This window comes from Chiloscyllium plagiosum, unplaced genomic scaffold (genome assembly GCF_037043375.1).
Source record: "Chiloscyllium plagiosum isolate Xiang-an unplaced genomic scaffold, Cpla_swu_hap1 HiC_scaffold_1, whole genome shotgun sequence".
NCBI lineage: Eukaryota > Metazoa > Chordata > Chondrichthyes > Orectolobiformes > Hemiscylliidae > Chiloscyllium > Chiloscyllium plagiosum.
The window spans coordinates 4,719,352-4,739,351 of NW_028270139.1; the positions used below are offsets into that span (position 1 = coordinate 4,719,352).

Below are 20,000 nucleotides of genomic sequence, written 5' to 3' on the forward strand. Positions count from 1 at the left end.
CAGCTTATAGTCCAAGAAAATCTCAAACTCTCCAACAGAACCTTGGACAGGAACTTGAATCCTATTAGAGTCATAGAGATGTACAGCACAGAAACAGACCCTTCGGTCCAACCCGTCCATGCCAACCAGATCCCCAACCCAATCTAGTCCCACCTGCCAGCACCCGGCCCATATCCCTCCAAACCCTTCCTCTTCATATACCCATCCAAATGCCTCTTAAATGTTGCAATTGTACCAGCCTCCACCACTTCCTCTGGCAGCTCATTCCATACACGTACCACCCTCTGCGTGAAAAAGTTGGCCCTTAGGTCTCTTTTATATCTTTCCACAGTTATTATAATCTGCTGTATGAATAGACTACTTTTCAATATTTTCCATTATACAAAATGTAATTTTTGTATAATTTTAATTGAGCTAAATTACTGTTGTCATACTTACTGGTCTCTGCTGCTGTCCCCTTACTTTGGAATAAAGATTTGAATTTGTACTTTGTGTTAGTTCACCTTTCTTTTGGAGAGAGTCACATTATACATATGTGAAAGGAAGCAATGTTAAAAAAGATGCTATTTTTGCATCCGTTTGAGATTGAGACAATGTAAGGCAATTTTCATAAAATGACACTGCACATATTACTTATGGGATTAACTGGCATAACTCAACCCAAAATGAATGCACAAAAGAGTTGAATCTTTGATAGCTCTTTCTATTGTTACAACTGAGATTTATAATTGTGATTGTGTCTTTGATTTTGGGATCAATTAACTTCTTCATGTGATTTCTCTTGGCTTCTACATGACAGTAAGATTGAATGATTTGATAGCTCGAGATCAAAAGGAAACTTTTTTTAACTGGTGGGAAGGTACAAGTTATTTATGCTAGCAGTCAATTACCACAGTCTTTGAATAGTCCCAAAGTTCCTGACAGGTGTTATAGTTCTCGAGTTGTAAACAGTGGTGCTGTAACCTATTTATTTCAGTTAGTTCAGTCAGCTGGCTGGTTGGTTTGCAATGCGGAGTAACAATAGCACAAGTTCTGTTACCACACTGACTAAGGTTACCATTGAAGGTCCTGCTGTCTCAATCTTGCCTTTCATCTGAGGAATGGTAATCCTTCGGTTAAATCAACCACCAGTTGTCTTCCTCTAATGAGAGAGCACACCTGTGATCTCTGGGACGATGGTGGCCTTACTTCACTTCTAAGAGGAAGGGGAGTCCGGTCAAAGATAACTAATTAGCATTTGTACTTGGATATGGAACTAATGTGCTTTTCATTGTCAGGGAAGAGGGTATGGCCAACTGTTTTTGAGATGCGCATACTTATGAATCCAGAAGTATTCCAAATAACATTTTTCAGCTTGTCTTGTGTGATTTGCAGCCACCTGTGAAGTTGAGAGAATCTGATAAATTGCAGGATGAAATGTTTCTAGGTAGAGGAAATGCTGACTTCACCATTCACACACAAAATGTTTGGGCTCCGATTGAAGACTTTGTCTGTGGAAAATATAAAGAAGAGTGGCAAGTTTGCCTAAATTAAAGCTAGAAGAAGGGATCTAGTGTGCAATTCTCCCAGTGCATGGCAGTTCAGGATTAGAAGTTACCTAGCTGGCAAAGTAAAATGGAAACAAGCCATGCAAAAGGTGAATGTAACTTTAGCGTGGTTATGGGTGGATGAATTATCCATTTATGGTTACACATGACATTGTCCCTTAATACGTTTGGTTTGATATTATTCAATCATTTGTTACAAGAAATGCTTTGAAATATTAATTCTTGACATTCCATCCTTTCAGCTGCCTTATAGCAACTAACTGGAAGTTCAAGCTTTAAGTTATCTGCTACTATGGAGATAAAACCTGTCTTTTGAAAAATATGCATTTGCCTCCTGTTTCAGGAAGTATCATGTAGATGTTCAGGGTGACCAAATATACATGACTGAACCTCTGAAATTTAATCTCTGGGAAGAATAATGACATTTCTCCATTGCTTCAGTTTCATCATACTTCTCTTACAGCAGAATATTTCAGCTCCCTTGTAATTTCCAGATTGCTACCTAAGCACTTCATGCTTCTCATGCTCCCAGGTCTATCTGTTTTCTCCATATTAAAGATATGGAGAAATTTTTAGAGATTGTAGAGATAATAATGTAGAGATTTCTATGGGAATTAAATTGTTTCCCAGTGTGTAGAAAATTTGAATCTGGGTTTGAATGGCAGATGGTGGAGTTTGAATTCAATAAACATCTGGAATTAAGAATCTAATGACAATGAAACCACTGACGATTATCAGAAAAACCTATCTGGTTCACTAATGTCCTTTAGGGACGGAAACTGCCATCCTTGCCTGGTCTGGCCTATATGTGATTCCAGACCCACAGCAATGTGGTTGACTCTTAACTGTCTTCTGGGCAATTAAGGTGAGGCAATAAATGCTGGCCTGCCAGTGACACCCACATCCCGTGAATGAACCAAAAAAAAGGGAATATTTGATCGGGATGCTTGAAGCTGGCAATGGTTTGGCAATATTTAAGAGTTATATGATAAAGAGACTTGATTAAATGGCTGTCACAACTGACGACAGTGAGAATGAGAACTTCTGTGAATTCTAAAAAGAACACAATGCAAGTGAAAGGAAGACCAATCATGAATTACCTGTCACTTTACTGGGATTACCATTCAACTTGAATGATGGTTATAATGTGCTCTTAGAGTACTACAGTTTCCACCAGTTTTCTTTCATGTAAAAAACATTTCCTCTATGTATATTTGAGTGGTATACCGAAAGTACAACATCATCCTGTTCAGTTATCCAGAACCTGACTTCTTTTTAATTTTTCCTTTTCTTCAACGGCAGTATGTGCTGTTGCAGTCAGAAGCTGTTTGGAATGTCAGCAAGTAAGTCGAACAAAATCTGGTGCTGATAATGCGAAAACTCAAAAAGCAGTGCAGAGCCTCCTTGGAAGTGGAAAGTTAACAGCCAAGGCAAGTGTATGATTTGTATGCAGAACACTGACCCAGGAAGGTGGAATTCTATTAGACCTTATTTCTAGATAACTGTTGTGGTTGATTCTTTTTTTCACAAATTAATTTCACAGCAGTACATTTCAAAATGTGATGGCATGGCATTGTGGGTACTGACAGTAGACATAATTTAATTGCATAGATTTCTGAAATGGTTGAAAAAAATGATGAACAATAAAACTGCATTGGATGTATGATATGAGCAACATCATTTCCAGGTCCATTGAAGATTATTGGTTTTCATCCAGTGTCACACTCTAGGAGATGTTCAAGGACTTAGTTTGAGAGTTTGCTGTTTTATAACTTGTCTGGCTAAGAACAGGATCTAGTTATTTGAGAAATACATGGAAAGAAATGTTACGAGAAGGGAGCAGGATTAGGCTATTGAGCCCCTCAAGCCTGCTCTGCCATTTAACAAGATCAAGGCTCATATGATTGTAACCTCAAACTTCCATTAACCTGTCATGTAGGACTTTATTAAAGAGTTTCTTAAAATCCAAAAATGCCACATCCCCAGTTCTCCCTCATCTAATTTACTGGTTAAGCTCTCAAAACAATACCTCGTCAGCTCGATTGTACTCTTTCCCTTTCATCAATCTAGTATTTTTATAATTGAGTATTTCCATGGCTCCCATTCTATTATGCATAATATTCTGTCAGCTTTCCTAATTACTTTCTGTACATGCATACTAAACCTTTGTGTTTTATACACAGTGGCAGCCAGATTCTGTCCGTATTAAACTGTAACCTATTCATACTCCTGAGAATTCATGTTTTGGGTGCAGGATGGTAGGGAGTAGAAGTTCTGGTGAATCATAGGAAAGTACTAGTCACACTGGTATGTCTTAACGCTGACTGAAGTCAGTGCCATCGAAGTGTTTGCTTCTATTGATTTATGCTAATTAAAATAAAGCTAAACGTTTTCTCTTTTTACCACCCTGTGTTACCCCATTTGTTTGGATTCAACTCATGTTCTTAGTGAAAAGACAATGTTCCTACAATTGGTTTGTAACTTTTTGGCCAATTTTGGCGGTATTAGGCAAGAACTTTCAAAAGCTGATTGAGGGCAGATGTTCGCAGGTAAAGGGATGGCTGGAAAATGGGAAGCCTTCAGAAATGAGATAATGAGAATCCAGAGAAAGTGTATTCCTGTTAGGGTGAAAGGTAAGCCTGGTAGGTATAGGGAATGCTGGATGACTAAAGAAATTGAGGGTTTGGTTAATAAAAAGAAGGAAGCATGCGTAAGGTATAGACAGGATAGATCGAGTGAATCCTTAGAAATGTACAAAGGCAGTAGGGGTATACTGAAGAGGGATATCAGGAGGGCAAAAAGGGGACATGAGATATCTTTGGCAAATAGAATTAAGGAGAATCCAAAGGGTTTTTACAGATATATTAAGGACAAAAGGGTAACTAGGGAAAGAATAGGACCCCTCACAGATCAACAAGGCTGCCTTTGTGTGGAACCGCAGAAAATGGGGAAGACACTAAACAAGTATTTTGCATCAGTCCTTACTGTAGAAGATATAGACTGGAGGGAAATAGATGGTGACACCCTGCAAAATGTCCATATTACAGAGGAGGAAGTGCTGGATGTCTTGAAACGCATAAAGGTGGATAAATCCCCAGGACCTGATCAGATATACCCGAGAACTCTGTGGGAAGCTAGAGAAGTGATTGCTGGGCCTCTTGCTGAGATATTTGTATCATCAATAGCCACAGGTGAGGTGAGGTGCCGGAAGACTGGAGGTTGGCAAACATGGTGTCACTATTTAAGAAGGGTGGTAAGGACAAGCCAGGGAACTATCGACCAGTGAGCCTGACCTCAGTGGTGGGCAAGTTGTTGGAGGGAATCCTGAGGGACAGGATGTACATGTATTTGGAAAGGCAAGAACTGATTAGGGATAGTCAACATGGCTTTTATGCGTGGGAAATCATGTCTCACAAACTTGATTGAGTTTTTTGAAGAAATAACAAAGAGGATTGACGAGGGCAGAGTGGTAGATGTGATCTATATGGACTTCAGTAAGGCGTTTGACAAGGTTCCCCATGGGAGACTGATTAGCAAGGTTAGATCTCTCAGAATACATGGAGAACTTGCCATTTGGATACAGAACTGACTCAAAGGTAGAAGACAGAGGGTGGTGGTGGGGGGTTGTTTTTCAGACTAGAGGCCTGTGACCAGTGGAGTGCCACGAGGATCGGTGCTGGGTTCTCTACTTTTTGTCATTTACAGAAATAATTTGGATGCGAGCATAAGAGGTACAGTTAGTAAGTTTGCAGATGATACCAAAATTGGAGGTGTAGTGGACAGCGAAGAGGGTTACCTCCGATTACAACAGGATCTTGACCAGATGGGCCAATGGGCGGAGAAGTGGCAGATGGAGTTTAATTAAACAAATGTGAGTTGCTGCATTTTGGGAAAGCAAATCTTAGCAAGACTTGCACATTTAATGATGAGGTCCTAGGGAGTGTTGCTGAACAAAGAGACCTTGAAGTGCAGGTTCATAGCTCCTTGAAAGTGGAGTCACAGGTAGATAGGATAGTGAAGATTGTGTTTGGTATGCTTTCCTTTATTAGAGTATTGAGTACAGGAGTTGGGAGGTCATGTTGCGCTGTACAGGACATTGGTTATGCCACTGTTGGAATATTGCGTGCATTTCCGGTCTCCTTCCTATTGGAAAGATGTTGTGAAACTTGAAAGAGTTCAGAAAAGAATTTCAAGGATGTTGCCAGGGTTGGCGAATTTGTGTTATAGGCAGAGGCTGAACAGGTTGGAGCTTTTTTCCTGGATTGTTGGAGGCTAAGGGGTGACCTTTATAGAGGTTTACAAAATTATGAGGGGCATGGATATAATAAATAGACAAAGTCTATTCATCCACAAACTCCATCAACAAACACATCGACCTGGACCCAATATACCAACCACTACAGCGGACAGCTGAAACTGACAACCGGAAGCGGCAGGGACAGACCACTATAAACACCGGAGGAAACATCAAAGAAGCGCTTCGCAGGAGGCTCCCAAGCACTGATGATGTCGCCTAGCCAGGGGACGAAACATTTGCAACAAAAACTTCCAGCTCGGCGAACAGAACCACAACAACGAGCACCCGAGCTACAAATCTTCGCACAAACTTTAAATAGACAAAGTCTTTTCCCTGGGTTGGGCGAGTCCAGAACAAGAGGGCATTGGATTAGGATGAGAGGGGAAAGGTATAAAAGAGACCTAAGGGGCAACTTTTTCACACAGAGGGTGGTATCTGCATGGAATGAACTGCCAGAGGAAGTGGTGGAGGCTAGTACAATTGCAACATTTAAAAGGCATTTGGATGCGTATATGAAAAGGAAGGGTTTGGAAGGGCTGGGTGCTAGCAGATGGGACTAGAAAGGGTTGGGATATCTGTTTGGCATGGACGGGTTGGACCAAAGGGTCTGTTTCCATGCTGTACATCTCTATGACTGTATGACTATACGACTTCACAGGGGGATAAATTTGATTAAAGGGGAATATATAAAAACAAGCACAGAGAAAAAGAAATTTGGAGATTAATTACATTAATAACTTTGTGAAAAATCATTTTGATTAACATTGTGATTTTGCTTTCAGAGCATGGTTTGTGACATGTTTCTGTTTGTTCCTTTTAGAGTTCTACTGATGTTGCAACAGGTGGTATTTCACCAGTAAGAGATCTTGACCGATTGCTACAAGATATGGACATCAATCGACTTCGAGCAGTTGTGTTCAGAGATGTTGTAAGTTTCACAGTTTGTGGTTTGTTTTTAGTTTTTTGATTTTTAGTAATTTTCATGAGTAATCACAGTTGAACACTAAAAGTTTTAAAAGATTTTATTAAAACCCCAACCAATTTTCTAATGTCTTTTGAGGAAGAGAGCCTGACATCCCTACCTGGTTACATCTATACGTGCCTTCATTTCCATAATAAATGATTGACTTTTAAGGCACTGATGCGACTTCAGGGTGCCAAGGAAAATGTAACAAATATGACATTTTCTGTGTCAGAAAATGTTTTATAACTATTGATTGGAAGCCATTGTACAGTAGCACGGTTTCTTAAGATTATGCTTATATCACTAATGGTAAGTTAATTCAGTTTTGTAGCAAATTAATGCATTTGGTGTTTTATATGTTTGGGAAGGTGACAAATGGAGGTGAGAAAGAGGGAATTTTACAGAACTTGAACTCTATAGTTTTCATGCTGCTACTACTAAATCAATACGTTTTGCACTCATTAACTTTGTTATGAACTTTCCCCTTCAATTTAACAAATTTTAGGTTAGCTGAATAATACAATAAGCTTCAATCTGCAATTTGAGAGGGAGAGGGTACAATCGGAAGTGACAATTTTTCAGTTGAATAAAGGGAACTATGGAGCTATGAGGGAGGACCTGGCCAAAGTTCAATGGTGCAATACCTTAGCAGGGATGACAGTGGAGGAACAATGGCGGATATTTCTGTGTATAATGCAGAAGTTGCAGGATCAGTTCATTCCAAAAAGGAAGAAAGATCCTAGGAGGAGGCATGGGTGGCCGTGGCTGACGAGGAAAGTTAAGAAACATATAAAGTTAAAAGAGAAAAAGTATAACATAGCAAAGATAAGTGGGAAAACTGAGGACTGGGAAGCTTTTAAAGAGCAACAGAGGATTACTAAAAAGGAAATACGCAGAGAAAAAATGAGGTACGAAGGTAAACTGGCCAATAGTATAAAGGAGGATAGTAAAAGTTTTTTTAGGTATGTGAAAGGCAAAAAAATGGTTAAGACTAAAATTGGGCCCTTGAAGACAGAAACAGGGGAATATATTACGGGGAACAAAGAAATGGCAGAAGAATTGAATTGGTACTTCAGATCTGTGTTCACTGGGGAAGACACAAGCAATCTCCCTGAGGTAACAGTGGCTGAAGGACCTGAACTGAAGGGAATTTATATTTGCCAGGAATTGGTGTTGGAGAGACTTGGGTCTGAAGGTTGATAAGTCCCTGGGGCCTGATGGTCTACATCCCAGGGTACTGAAGGAGGTGGCTCGAGAAATGGTAGATGCGTTGGTGATTATTTTCCAGAGTTCGATAGATTTGGGATCAGTTCCTGAGGATTGGAGGGTGGCTAATGTTATACCACTTTTTAAGAAAGGTGGGAGAGAGAAAGCAGGAAATTATAGACCAGTTAGTCTGACCTCAGTGGTGGGAAAGATGCTGGAGTCTGTTATAAAGGATGAAATTACGACACATCTGGATAGCAGTAACAGGATAGGTCAGAGTCAGCATGGATTTATGAAGGGGAAATCATGCTTGACTAATCTTCTGGAATTTTTTGAGGATGTAACTCTGAAGATGGACGAGGGAGATCCAGTAGATGTAGTGTACCTAGACTTTCAGAAAGCTTTTGATAAAGTCCCACACAAGAGGTTAGTGAGTAAAATTAGGGCGCATGGTATTGGGGGCAAAGTACGAACTTGGATTGAAAGTTGGTTGGCTGACAGGAAACAAAGAGTAGTGATAAACGGCTCCATTTCGGAATGGCAGGCAGTGACCGGTGGGGTACCGCAGGGATCAGTGCTGGGACCGCAGCTTTTTACAATATATGTTAATGATATAGAAGATGGTATTAGTAATAACATTAGCAAATTTGCTGATGATACTAAGCTGGGTGGCGGGGTGAAATGTGATGAGGATGTTAGGAGATTACAGGATGACCTGGACAAGTTAGGTGAGCGGTCAGATGCAGTTTAATGTGGATAAATGTATGGTTATCCACTTTGGTGGCAAGAACAGGGAGGCAGATTACTACCTAAATGGAATCAATTTAGGTAAAGGTACAGTACAGAGAGATCTGGGTGTTCTTGTACACCAGTCAATGAAGGTAAGCATGCAGGTACAGCAGGTAGTGAAGAAGGCTAATAGCATGCTGGCCTTCATAACAAGAGGGATTGAGTATAGAAGCAAAGAGGTTTTTCTGCAGCTGTACAGGGCCCTGGTGAGACCACACCTGGAGTACTGTGTGCAGTTCTGCTCTCCAAATTTGAGAAAAGACATTCTGGCTATTGAGGGAGTGCAGCGTAGGTTCACGAGGTCAATTCCTGGAATGGCGGGATTACCTTACACTGAAAGACTGGAGCGACTGTGCTTGAATACCCTTGAGTTTAGAAGACTGAGAGGGGATCTGATTGAGACCTATAAGATTATTAAAGGATTGGACACTCTGGAGGCAGGAAACATGTTTCCGCTGATGGGTGAGTACCGAACCAGAGGACACAGCTTAAGAATACGGGGTAGACCATTTAGGACCGAGATGAGGAGAAACTTCTTCACCCAGAGAGTGGTGGGTGTGTGGAATGCTCTGCCCCAGAGGGCAGTGGAGGCCCAGTCTCTGGATTCATTTAAGAAAGAGCTGGATAGAACTCTCAAAGATAGTGGAATCAAGGGTTATGGAGATAAGGCAGGAACAGGATACTGATTAAGGATGATCAGCCATGATCATATTGAATGATGGAGCAGGCTCGAAGGGCAGAATGGACTACTCCTGCACCTATTGTCTATTGTCTGAAGAAATTAGGGATAGGAGGGGATTTGTAGTTGGGGAGAAGTATTTCGTCAGTATGTTTAAAAACGTCTGAACAGCAAAGCATTAGATATCTGAATTTCTGTAGCCTTTCTGGTGTTTGAGTATTACAGTTGGAGCAGGTGAGGGTAAGAAATTGGGCTAGATTTAAGAAAGCTCCCCATGCTGGTCATGGAAATATATTAAGCATGTGATGGCGTCTGCTCATCTTCAAATTGATGGATGTGTGAAAATGCAGGAATTCAAGCCACATTTTAAGTTCCTTGTTTGTACCTTTAGCAATGATGAACATAAACAATGTATCTGTATTGTTGATATCTAGTTAACGATGTCAGAATGTTTCCACTGTAGGCATTTGGATAGTAATTGACTGCAATGAAGAAACCAGCTGTTTACGAAAAGAAATGTATTGGGACAACATTTATTTGGACGACTCCTCCAGGTTCAGCCACACAATTGTACTGGAGAACAATTTAACTCCACTTAAAACTCTGTTTTGCATTTTATGGCTGCTGTCAGAATTGCTGACTATTTCTAGCATTTTTTAAATTTTGTTTTCTGAATCAACAGTTTTATTCTTTTAATGTCACTGTTAGTAACAAAGGCACCTGATACATTTATGAAAATGGACTGATCCCAGAAATTCTGATGGGATAAGGGGCACTGGGAGTATTGGGCTGCTACTACTACTACATTGCTTATAGAGTAGATGGTCCAATAGTATCTAAAGGAAACTCAGTCCCTCTGTGTATAAAATGGTGGCTGTGACAGAAAGGAACATGAATAATTACATAAATGTAATTGTGTGAATAACATCAGTAAAGAATTGGATTTGATTATTTTTCAAAATCATGCAAAAGTATTGTTTATGTTGTACTTCATGTTACTACTAAAATCTGTACTAAAGATTCACTGCAGATTGTTCTTCTAGTTGGTTAGAAGGAAATCAATTACCTTAAGAACTGAAATTACATAATGCAATTATTGTATAACATTTAGCTTTTGATAACTATGAATGCAAAACTCGAGGGTTTAGTATGTCTGGTATTTAAGAAATACCAGACATACTAAACTCTTGAAATTACAGTATTAGAATCAAACACTTTGTGATGCAAATATTTGTTTTAATTTCAGGTGACTTGTGTGTGAAATTTATGACAATAAGTTTGCTTAACTTTTGTGCACTTAAAGTGATCCATGAACAACAGCACTATATTTAAATTATTTTAATTCTACAGGAGGACAGCAAACAGGCCCAGTTTCTAGCCTTGGCTGTGGTGTATTTCATTTCTGTATTGATGGTGTCAAAATATAGGGAAATTCTAGAACCTCAGAAGGACAGAAAACTGTCTCGTAGTCAGTCTGTCAGAAGCACTGAGAATACAGATGGGACTACATCAACCACAGGTTGGATTTATTAATACATCTTGTTGTATACTTTTATATTGTTACAATGTGTGTCCTTGTTTACCATTGTTTCTGTTCCTTATGTAATCATGAGGGGCATGGATAGGGTAAACAGACAAGGTCTTTTCCCTGGGGGGGGGGGGAGTCCAGACCTAGAGAGCATAGGTTTAGGGTGAGAGGAGAAAAATATAAAAGAGACCTAAGGGGCAACTTTTTCACGCAGAGGGTAGTGCATGTGTGGAATACCAGAGGAAGTGGTAGAGACTGGTATAATTGCAACATTTTAAAAGGCATCTGGATGGCTATATGAATATGAAGGGTTTGGAGGGATATGGGCCGGGTCCTGGCAGATGGGACTAGATTGGGTTGGGATATCTGGTCAGCATGGATGGGGTGGGCTGAATAAAGGGTCTGTTTCTGTGATGTACATCTCTCTGACTCTGTGACTCTAAATGCTACTTTAAGGGAAATTACAGTGAATTATAGATTCCCATAGGGTTTGATGCTAAAGCCAGAGGTAAATTTTCACACAGAGGGTAGTGTGTATATGGAATGAGCTGCCAGAGGAAGTGGTTGAGACGAGTGCAATTGCAGCATTTAAAAGGCATTTGGACAGGTATATGGATCGGAAAGGTTTAGAGGGATATGGGCCAAGAAGAGGCAAATGAGACTTGTTCAGTTTAGGTAACCACTTTGGACCGATTGGTCTGTTTTCATGCTGTATGACTCTATGACATTCCTTTGGAGCTCTTCTGGCCCAGAAGAACTAACATACATGTTACAGTACTATACCATATGTACAGTTGGTTCTGCTACAATGTACATTTCTTCAATGCGAATTGGCTGTAATGCAATTGAATTTAGAACATTATTTGTAAATGCGAACTTTCATTACCTATGTTGGGTATAATGTGATTCTGGTCCTATTAGTTTAAATGGTGCTGCTATTGTGTGATTTTCTTAACATGGGATTGCACAGGAATGGAACTATCGCATTCTATCAGAACAGACTGTAGCACTGTGCCTTCCTAGCTGAAATGAATTACAATATAAAATAAATCACTGACTGTTAGATAAATTTACATCCAGTTGAAAAATTTAACCCGGGATTAAGAACACAGCATTACTCAATTTGTTACTGAAGTTGCAGCCCTGAACCAACGGTATTCAGTGATTCACCAATGCTAATTAATATCAACATGTGTAGCATTATTTATACAATCATGTGCATTATAATTACTGGGGTTCCCATTCTGCTGTAGAAATATTTAGTTGACAATGTACCAAAAATAACTGATTTTTTGATCCCATGTGGGATATCTTCATTGATCCTTCTGAATGAACCCTGAGCAATTTTAATTTCTGGATCTAAATTGAGTTTATATGTACTGTTTCTGCCCAAAACCAGCAGGAATAATATTAAAACCAGAATTCAGCCTGGGTCTTTGACATTAACCTGCATGTGTGTATCTAATGATGAGTAAATTAAGATCAGGAGTTGCTGTCAGAATCATCTGATGTCAAGACTTACATGGGTAAAATGATGACACACTGTGTAAAACTGGAGCTATCAGTTTAAATCAAAGAAATAGGCTCTATCCCCTTACTGCCTCTCCACCTCCCCCCACCCCCCCCCACCCCCAAATAAAAAAAGTGCAACTGAAATACTATTAACAGGTCTACATTAAATAAGCATTACCTGTTGTTATGACACATGGACAGCAGTCCAAACCAAATTAGCCTCCTTAATCATGGATTTGCAACACAGTAAAATTAAAACATTCAGTGACACTCCAAATCACAAAATTGTTTCTGAACAGACTTTGCAAATAATAGATATTAGGCATCCGTAAGAATGAAGCAGAGAAGTATATTGATAGAATTTCCATGCTACTGGACATACAGCTGAAGATATGACTGCCAATATTGGGTTAATTAAATTGGGTGGAGGGAAGGTGCGAAAGGTAAATTTAAATGAGTGCAGAGATTTTGGAAAGTTGAGGCAGGAGGAAATTTTAGACACAGAAGCTAGGCCATGACTGAATACAAAAACAGGGATAGTTTGAAAGCCGATATGGAATCCACGTAGGCTAGCTCATGTGGTAATAGAGGAACATCACTTCATGTAAGATAATACACAGGCAGCAGAAGTTTGGATTATCTAATTTTTAAAGAGTGTAGAATGAGTGTGATCAACCAGGATTACATTGGAATAGTCAAGTTAGAGTAATGGAAACGTGAATAAGAGTTTCAGCAGCAATTGAATTGAGGTGACGTTGACCGATTTTACAGAGTTAGAGATAGGCAGTGGTAATGATGTCATGAATGAGAGATCAGAAACTCAGTTGGGTATCAACAGTCATCACCAGGATGTTAACCACTCATTTTGCAGTGCTTGTCTACTGGAGACTGGGGTTGGGTAGTGGTTGTGTGGTCAAAATCAAAGTCATGTTGAATTTAAAAAAAAGAAAATGCTGGATCAGGCAGATTCTGATATAGTGTCTTTTTTAAAAAAAAACCTTTAAATTAAAATATTGGTTGAAACATTAATTTCCAAATCATATATAATATATTATGTAATAAACTATTTGTGTTATGTAGCAAATCATCACCATATTTAAGTTGATTTTTAAAATCTGTTTCTCTGCTGATGTACAGAAGGTTCATCAGCCACAGCTGTTCCAATGGCAAGTGATGCCCCACATGCTCCAATTCGAAGAGACTCTGGTATCGGAGAAGACCAGGCTTTAAGTTCACTCACTGAGTTGGCAGCTGGGAATGAGACAATGTCTGAGATTGTCAGTACTGGTCCGGATGCAATGAGTGAACTATTGTCAACCCTTTCCTCAGAGGTGAAAAAATCACAGTCACAGGAAAGTAAAGATGAAATTGGAAGTGATTCTGAAAGCAAGACTACATGTTCTATACCATCTGGGTCCCAAAGCAAAAATGTCAATGTGAAGGAAATCCTACGAAGTCTGGTGAACACACCTGCAGATAGCCTTGAAGCAGATATGACATTAATAGGGCCAACCTTTTTAGGAGTTATTGGAGATGCAGCAGGAGAATCATCTGTACAATTTCGTTCTTTTGACAGGTAAATATACAGATTTCCCACTTCTTATATCTTAATTTTTCACTGAAGATAAATTTATATTCCTGACTACATTTTTGCTTATTGTGCATGCGCAAACGGTTTTAAGGAGCCTGATCTTGGCAGTGTCATTGTAGTGTAGTGGTATTTGATTCATGTCTTTCAATAGTGGTTTAATGTATTCCAGTTTTTCCACTTTGTGCACACCGGGTTGATTAGTGCAACCAGACCAATCTGCACTGTAAATGAAGGAAGAAAGAAACAAGAGCACAAGGATACTTCAGCTCACCTGCACATTGTCCTATTCAAATTTGGGGTCAAAAGTGACTGGCAACAACTTTATTTTGCATTGTGCCCAGTACTTTCATTCACAGTGTACTCCTGTCTCAAACTGAGCTGCAATTCGTTATCTCTGTTTACCACACAGCACTCCCCAAACACCCTCCCATAAGCCTTGTACAGGAATAATGAAAACATAGAAGGATTGGAGCAGCCCACAGTGAGGTACATTACAAAAGTAATAGAGAGGATTTAAAAGTCAGGTGAATTGCAGGGTCAGGTGAATTGGCCATGCTAAATTGCACGTAGTGTTAGGTAACGGGTAAATGTAGGGGTATGGGTGGGTTTCGCTTCGGCGGGTCGGTGTGGACTTGTTGGGCCGAAGGGCCTGTTTCCACACTGTAATGTAATCTAAATCTATGTAATCTAAATCTAAATCTAAGTCAATTTCAATCTATTAGATGAATGAATAAAATGTTATCTCTCCTAGTTTTTTTATGAGTAATACCATAGGACAAAAATCTGTACATGTGATTAAGCATCACAGTCTACTTTCTTACAGGTGCAGAATGTTTAAAATGTTGTATACATCTCAGCAGAAGGCTAAAACTGATAGGCTTACTTCAATTTTCAGAGTTCCTTGATCAAGTAACTAAACTGTGAAAGATACGTACATTTTTTGTTTAACAATAAGATTTGTAACCGTAATGCGATGGAGGACTTCTAGATTTTTGGACAAACTAAGAGAATCCGTGAATGCCCTCCTTAAAGAAGAGAATTTTAAGCAGAGAATTAATATATGTATTTAAATTTATGAAGGGCCTTGGTGGAGTAAAGAAAAGTCTCTATTTTTAAAAGAAAATCTAGATAATTGGCAAAAAGTGTTGCAGGGAATTGAATTTTTTTATGCAGTGTGCTACTTGAAAGTGCATTACTTGAGAGAGTAGTGGAAGGGCGCTGAGTACTAAATTGTAATAATGAATTGGGTATATCATTGAAGAAATAGTCACAGGGCAGTGGTCAGTTTGGGACTAATTGGATAACCAGTGAGCATACTGGACCAAATAAACTACTACTACTTTAACATTTTGTTTCTGTGATGAATTGATCTGTAATGCAGTGGTTAAGGTCCAAATTAGATCACCAATCTTTACGTAGGTAGTATGCTCCAGATGAATTTTAGTCGCTCATGCACCATTTGACCTGAGTGCAATACATTGCTTCTGCTGAACAGCTAAGACACTCAATATTTGAATTGATATGTCTGCACCAATATCTTGTTGAGCTGCCTCACAGGGCCAGGGAACTGGGTTCAATTCCACCCTCAGGCAACTGTTTGTGTGGAGTTTGCACATTCTCCCTGTGTCAGCATGGGTTTCCTCTGGGTGCTCTGGTTTTCTCCTTTGGTCCAAAAATGTGCAGGCTAGGAGGATTAGCCAAGGTTACGAGGATTAATGATGGGAAATGTAGGGGTGGGATGCTCTTTGGACGGTTGGTGTGGACTCAATGGGCTGAATGTCCTGTTTGCACACTGCAGGGATTCATTGATTCTTCCTGCAAAATAGGAATGCTGTAGAATATGCAAAAGTTATTTTGCAATTGCTCACCCTGATAATTAAGTGTGATAGTGTGGGTTTAAGTTTGCATCATAATGTAATTTTGTATGATGAATTACTGTAGTAACAAGTTATGATAAAATAATAGTGTTAAAACTTCTTTTGAGATTTTCTTGAGGATTACATTTTGGTTTTCAGGGGTTTGTAAAGGATACTACATAATGAGAGACTTGGTGCTTGGCAACAGTCAGGAAATTACCAGTTAAGTTCAGTGATAGGATCATGGTCTACAGAGAAATAGGAAGAAATGTCAGAAGTTTTCCGTGGAGCATCAGAGGCTGAGGGGTGACTTTATCGAGGTTTATAAAATCATGACTGGCATGGATAGGATAAATAGACCAACTCTTTTCCCTGGGGTGGGCGAGTCCAGAACTAGAGGGCAGAGGTTTAGGGTGAGGGGAAAGATATAAAAGAGACTTAAGGGGCAAAGTTTTAACAAAGAGGGTGGTGCATGTATTGAATGAGCTGCCAGAGGAAGTGGTGGAGGCTCATACAATTGCACCATTTAAAAGGCATCTGGATGGGTATATAAATAGGAAGGGTTTAGAGGGATATGGGCTGGGTGCTGGCAAATGGGACTAGATTAGATTGGGATATCTGGTCGGCATGGATGGGTTGGGCTGAAGGGTCTGTTTCTGTGCTGTGTACATCTCTATGACTCTAAATATTTTCCTTCTTTGCTTCATATGCTCCGTCTCAGTCTCATTTTTCTCCCCCTGCGCCCACTTCCACCATCCTCGTTTCCAAGTACTAATATAATGAAAACTTAAGGCCTGGAGATCTGAGTTTTTCTGAATCAACTGGACTCCCACCATTGTCTACAGTGGAGTCGCAGGTAGATAGGATAGTGACAAACACATTTGGTATGCTTTCCTTTTGTTTTGTATAGGAGTTGGGAGGTCATTTTGTGGATGTACAGAACATTGGTTAGGCCACTTTTATGTACAATTCTGGTCTCCCTCCTATAGGAAGGATGTTGTGAGACTTGAAAAGGGTTCAGAAAAGATTTATAAGGATGTTGCTAGGATTGGAGGGTTTGAGCTAGAGGGAGAGGCTGAATGAGCTGGGACTGTCTTTATCAATTAATGGTCGGGCCCTGGGAGTGTTGCTGAATAAAGAAACCTAGGGGTGCAGGTACATAGTTCCTTGAGAGTGGAGTCGCAGGTAGACAGGGTTGTGAAGAAAGTATTTGGTATGGTTGCTTTCATTGGTCAGTGCACGGAGTATAGGAATTGGGTTGTGGCTGTTCAGGACATTGGTGAAGCCGCTTTTGGAATGTTGTATATAGTTCTAGTCGCCCTCCTATAGGAAGGAAGTTGTTGAACTTGAGAAAGTGCAAAAGAGATTTACAAGGATCTTGCTGCGACTCGAGGTTTTGAGTTATGCAGAGAGGTCTTTTTTCCCTGGGGCATCAGAAGCTGAGGGGTGACCTTCTAGAGGTTTAGAAATCATGAGGAGCATAGATAGGGTACATAATCTTTTTCCTAGAGTGCAGGAGTCCAAAATTAGAGGCATAGGTTTAAGGTGAGAGGGTAAGAGGAGAATGATTTAAAAAGGACCTGAAGGGTAACTTTTTCATGCAGGGTGGTGCATGTCTGGATTGAGCTGCCAGAGGAAGTGGAGGCAGGTACAATTACAACATTTTAAAAGGCATTTGGATAGCCAGATGAATAATAAGTGTTTCGAGGTATACGGGCCAAATGCTGGCAAATGCACTTGGATCCGATTAGGATATCTGATACAGCTTGGACGAGTTGGACTGAAGGATCTGTTTCCATGCTGTATGACTCCATGACTAAGTGTGTCCCAGATGGTCTAATAATGGTGCCCCAGTCCTGTACAGATTTTTTTTGTTTCTCAGACCTAAGTTTAATGAAAACTTGTCTCCTTGTGTGTAAAGTGTTCAAATATTCAGCAGGAAAAAAGTAATTGCAGAATATTCTAGACTTAGATGTAATCACAATATTATTTGGGATTTCACACCGTCTAATTAATAGGGACGATATCTTCTAATTTTTTGCAAATAATTATTTGCATGAATCACTTATTCCAGAGTAATTATCGGTTTATAATTTGATTGACTAAAATCTCTTGAAACATTTTATTGGTGGTTATGAGCCACTTTTCCAAAAGCCCATTGCTAAAAGACTCAACAACTTTACTCCTGCTAAGGAAACATAATGATAATCTAACTGGGTAAACTACAGATCAATTGAGTTTACAAAATAGACAAAGCTCTTGTGTGCAAGGGCACAGTATTTTCCCCTGCCGTACCTATTTTTGATTTTAAAGGACTGTATTTTGGTTTTTGAGGCTCCTTTCATGTTTTTGTTGCTCATTTATTAGGTGATGCAATCTGAGTGACAACAACTTTGGTGTTTGTGTTGACACACTTGGATTTGCCAGAAGCAGAATTGGAATAATTCACCAATATCCTCAATTATTAGCTCTCCAATGAACTTATTAAGGCTTATTATATTATTACTTGGAAACTTGCATTCTGTCCAAATTAGACTGAACCATGTACAGCTTGAATTTTTATTTGTATTTTTATATTGGGTATGTTAAAATTTGAAGTTTAGTTTCATTTTTGAGTACTAAGAATAGTGATGCATTTTCTGGCAAGTTGTTTATGTTAAGTGAGGCTTTTAATAAAAACAAAACTCGCAAGAAGGTCAGTGAGTGGCTGTTTTCTTTGAGGAAAGCAGATCACTTAGAGAGGAGAAGTTCTATATCATCTGTAGTGCAGTTTAGCAGTCTCCCAAGTGATCATGGCTGAAGAAAATAAGTCCTGATTGAGTGGAAGTTAGGAAGGGAAAAAAGTCTAGAAGCATAAGGTTTTCACATATCAGAGAAACCATCTTATAACACACCTGTTAACTGCATGGGTTTAAAAATAAGTGTTCAGGAGTAAGTGGGGTAAATTTGCAGTTTGTTGTCAGATCTCATGAGGATGCATTAACTAAAGAAAATCAACATTTGGCATTTATTGTTAATGGAATAGAATGTAAGAGCAGTCCTTTACTTGAGGAGGGATGTAGTTGTATTGGAGTAAATTCAGAGGAGGCTCACAAGATTGACTCCAGAGATTGATTTATGAAGAAAGATTGAGCATTTTAGATCCATATTTTCTGGAGTTTAGAAGAATGAGAGTGGGTCAAATTGGAATATACATGATGTTAAAGGTTTTGCCAAAAATACGTGTAGAAGGGATGTTTTCTCATGTGGGGCAATCTAGAGCAAGAGGTCATAGTTTTAGGATAAGAGATAGCAAGTTTAAAACTGAAAAGGGGAGGAATTGCTTCTCTGAAAGGATCATGAGTCTATGGAATTCACTATCCCCAAAGTACAAAGTATTTCCCTATGCTTATACTCTATTCCAATTGCAATTAATGCCAATTATTGATTTTCTTTAGTTACCAAAACTTCATGAGACCTTGACAACAAATTGTTGACTTAGTCCACTTTCTCCTTAACATGTGTTCTTTAAACTCCTTCATCTAACAGATGTATTGTAAGGTTTTTTTCTCTGATACCTGAAAATCTTCTGTTTCTGGACTTTTTATTCTTACTAACTTCTAGTCAACTCAGGGCTTACTTTCTTCAGCCGTGACTGTTTTGGAGACTGCTAAACTGCACTGCAAATAATATATTAAGTAAACTTAAGGAGGGAATGAACAGACTTTTAATTAGTAATGGGTTTGAAGTGATTGTAGAAGCTCTGTGGAGTTATTTTAGGGTTGAAGTGTTATGGAGAGTGGGTATGAAGGAAGAGTTGAGGCTGAGCTGAGATAAGCCAGGATCATATTAAATGGAAGAGCAGGCTTGAGGGGTTGAATTGCCGACTCCTGCTCTTAGTTTTTATGTTCTATAGTAGCATTTAGTGAATGCAGAAGTTTGATGGAAATAAGCCATGTCTAACAGCAGTGCCTACTGAACAAGGAACTTCAAAAGTGCAAGTGGGGTGACCCTTCATAGGGTTGAGAGGTAAGACTGTTGTTGAGGATAAA

The 20,000-nt window shown here is 39.4% G+C and overlaps 1 protein-coding gene across 1 annotated transcript in view; it reads left to right on the top strand.

The window, feature by feature from the left end:
* lrba (LPS-responsive vesicle trafficking, beach and anchor containing) overlaps positions 1 to 20,000 on the top strand; it is an 897,133-nt gene that overhangs the window by 192,858 nt on the left and 684,275 nt on the right. The window contains exons 26-29 of the mRNA XM_043699616.2: positions 2,850 to 2,977; positions 6,665 to 6,772; positions 10,833 to 11,001; positions 13,660 to 14,098. Coding sequence (XP_043555551.2) covers positions 2,850 to 2,977; positions 6,665 to 6,772; positions 10,833 to 11,001; positions 13,660 to 14,098 — 844 coding nt within the window. The remainder of the gene's footprint in view (positions 1 to 2,849; positions 2,978 to 6,664; positions 6,773 to 10,832; positions 11,002 to 13,659; positions 14,099 to 20,000) is intronic.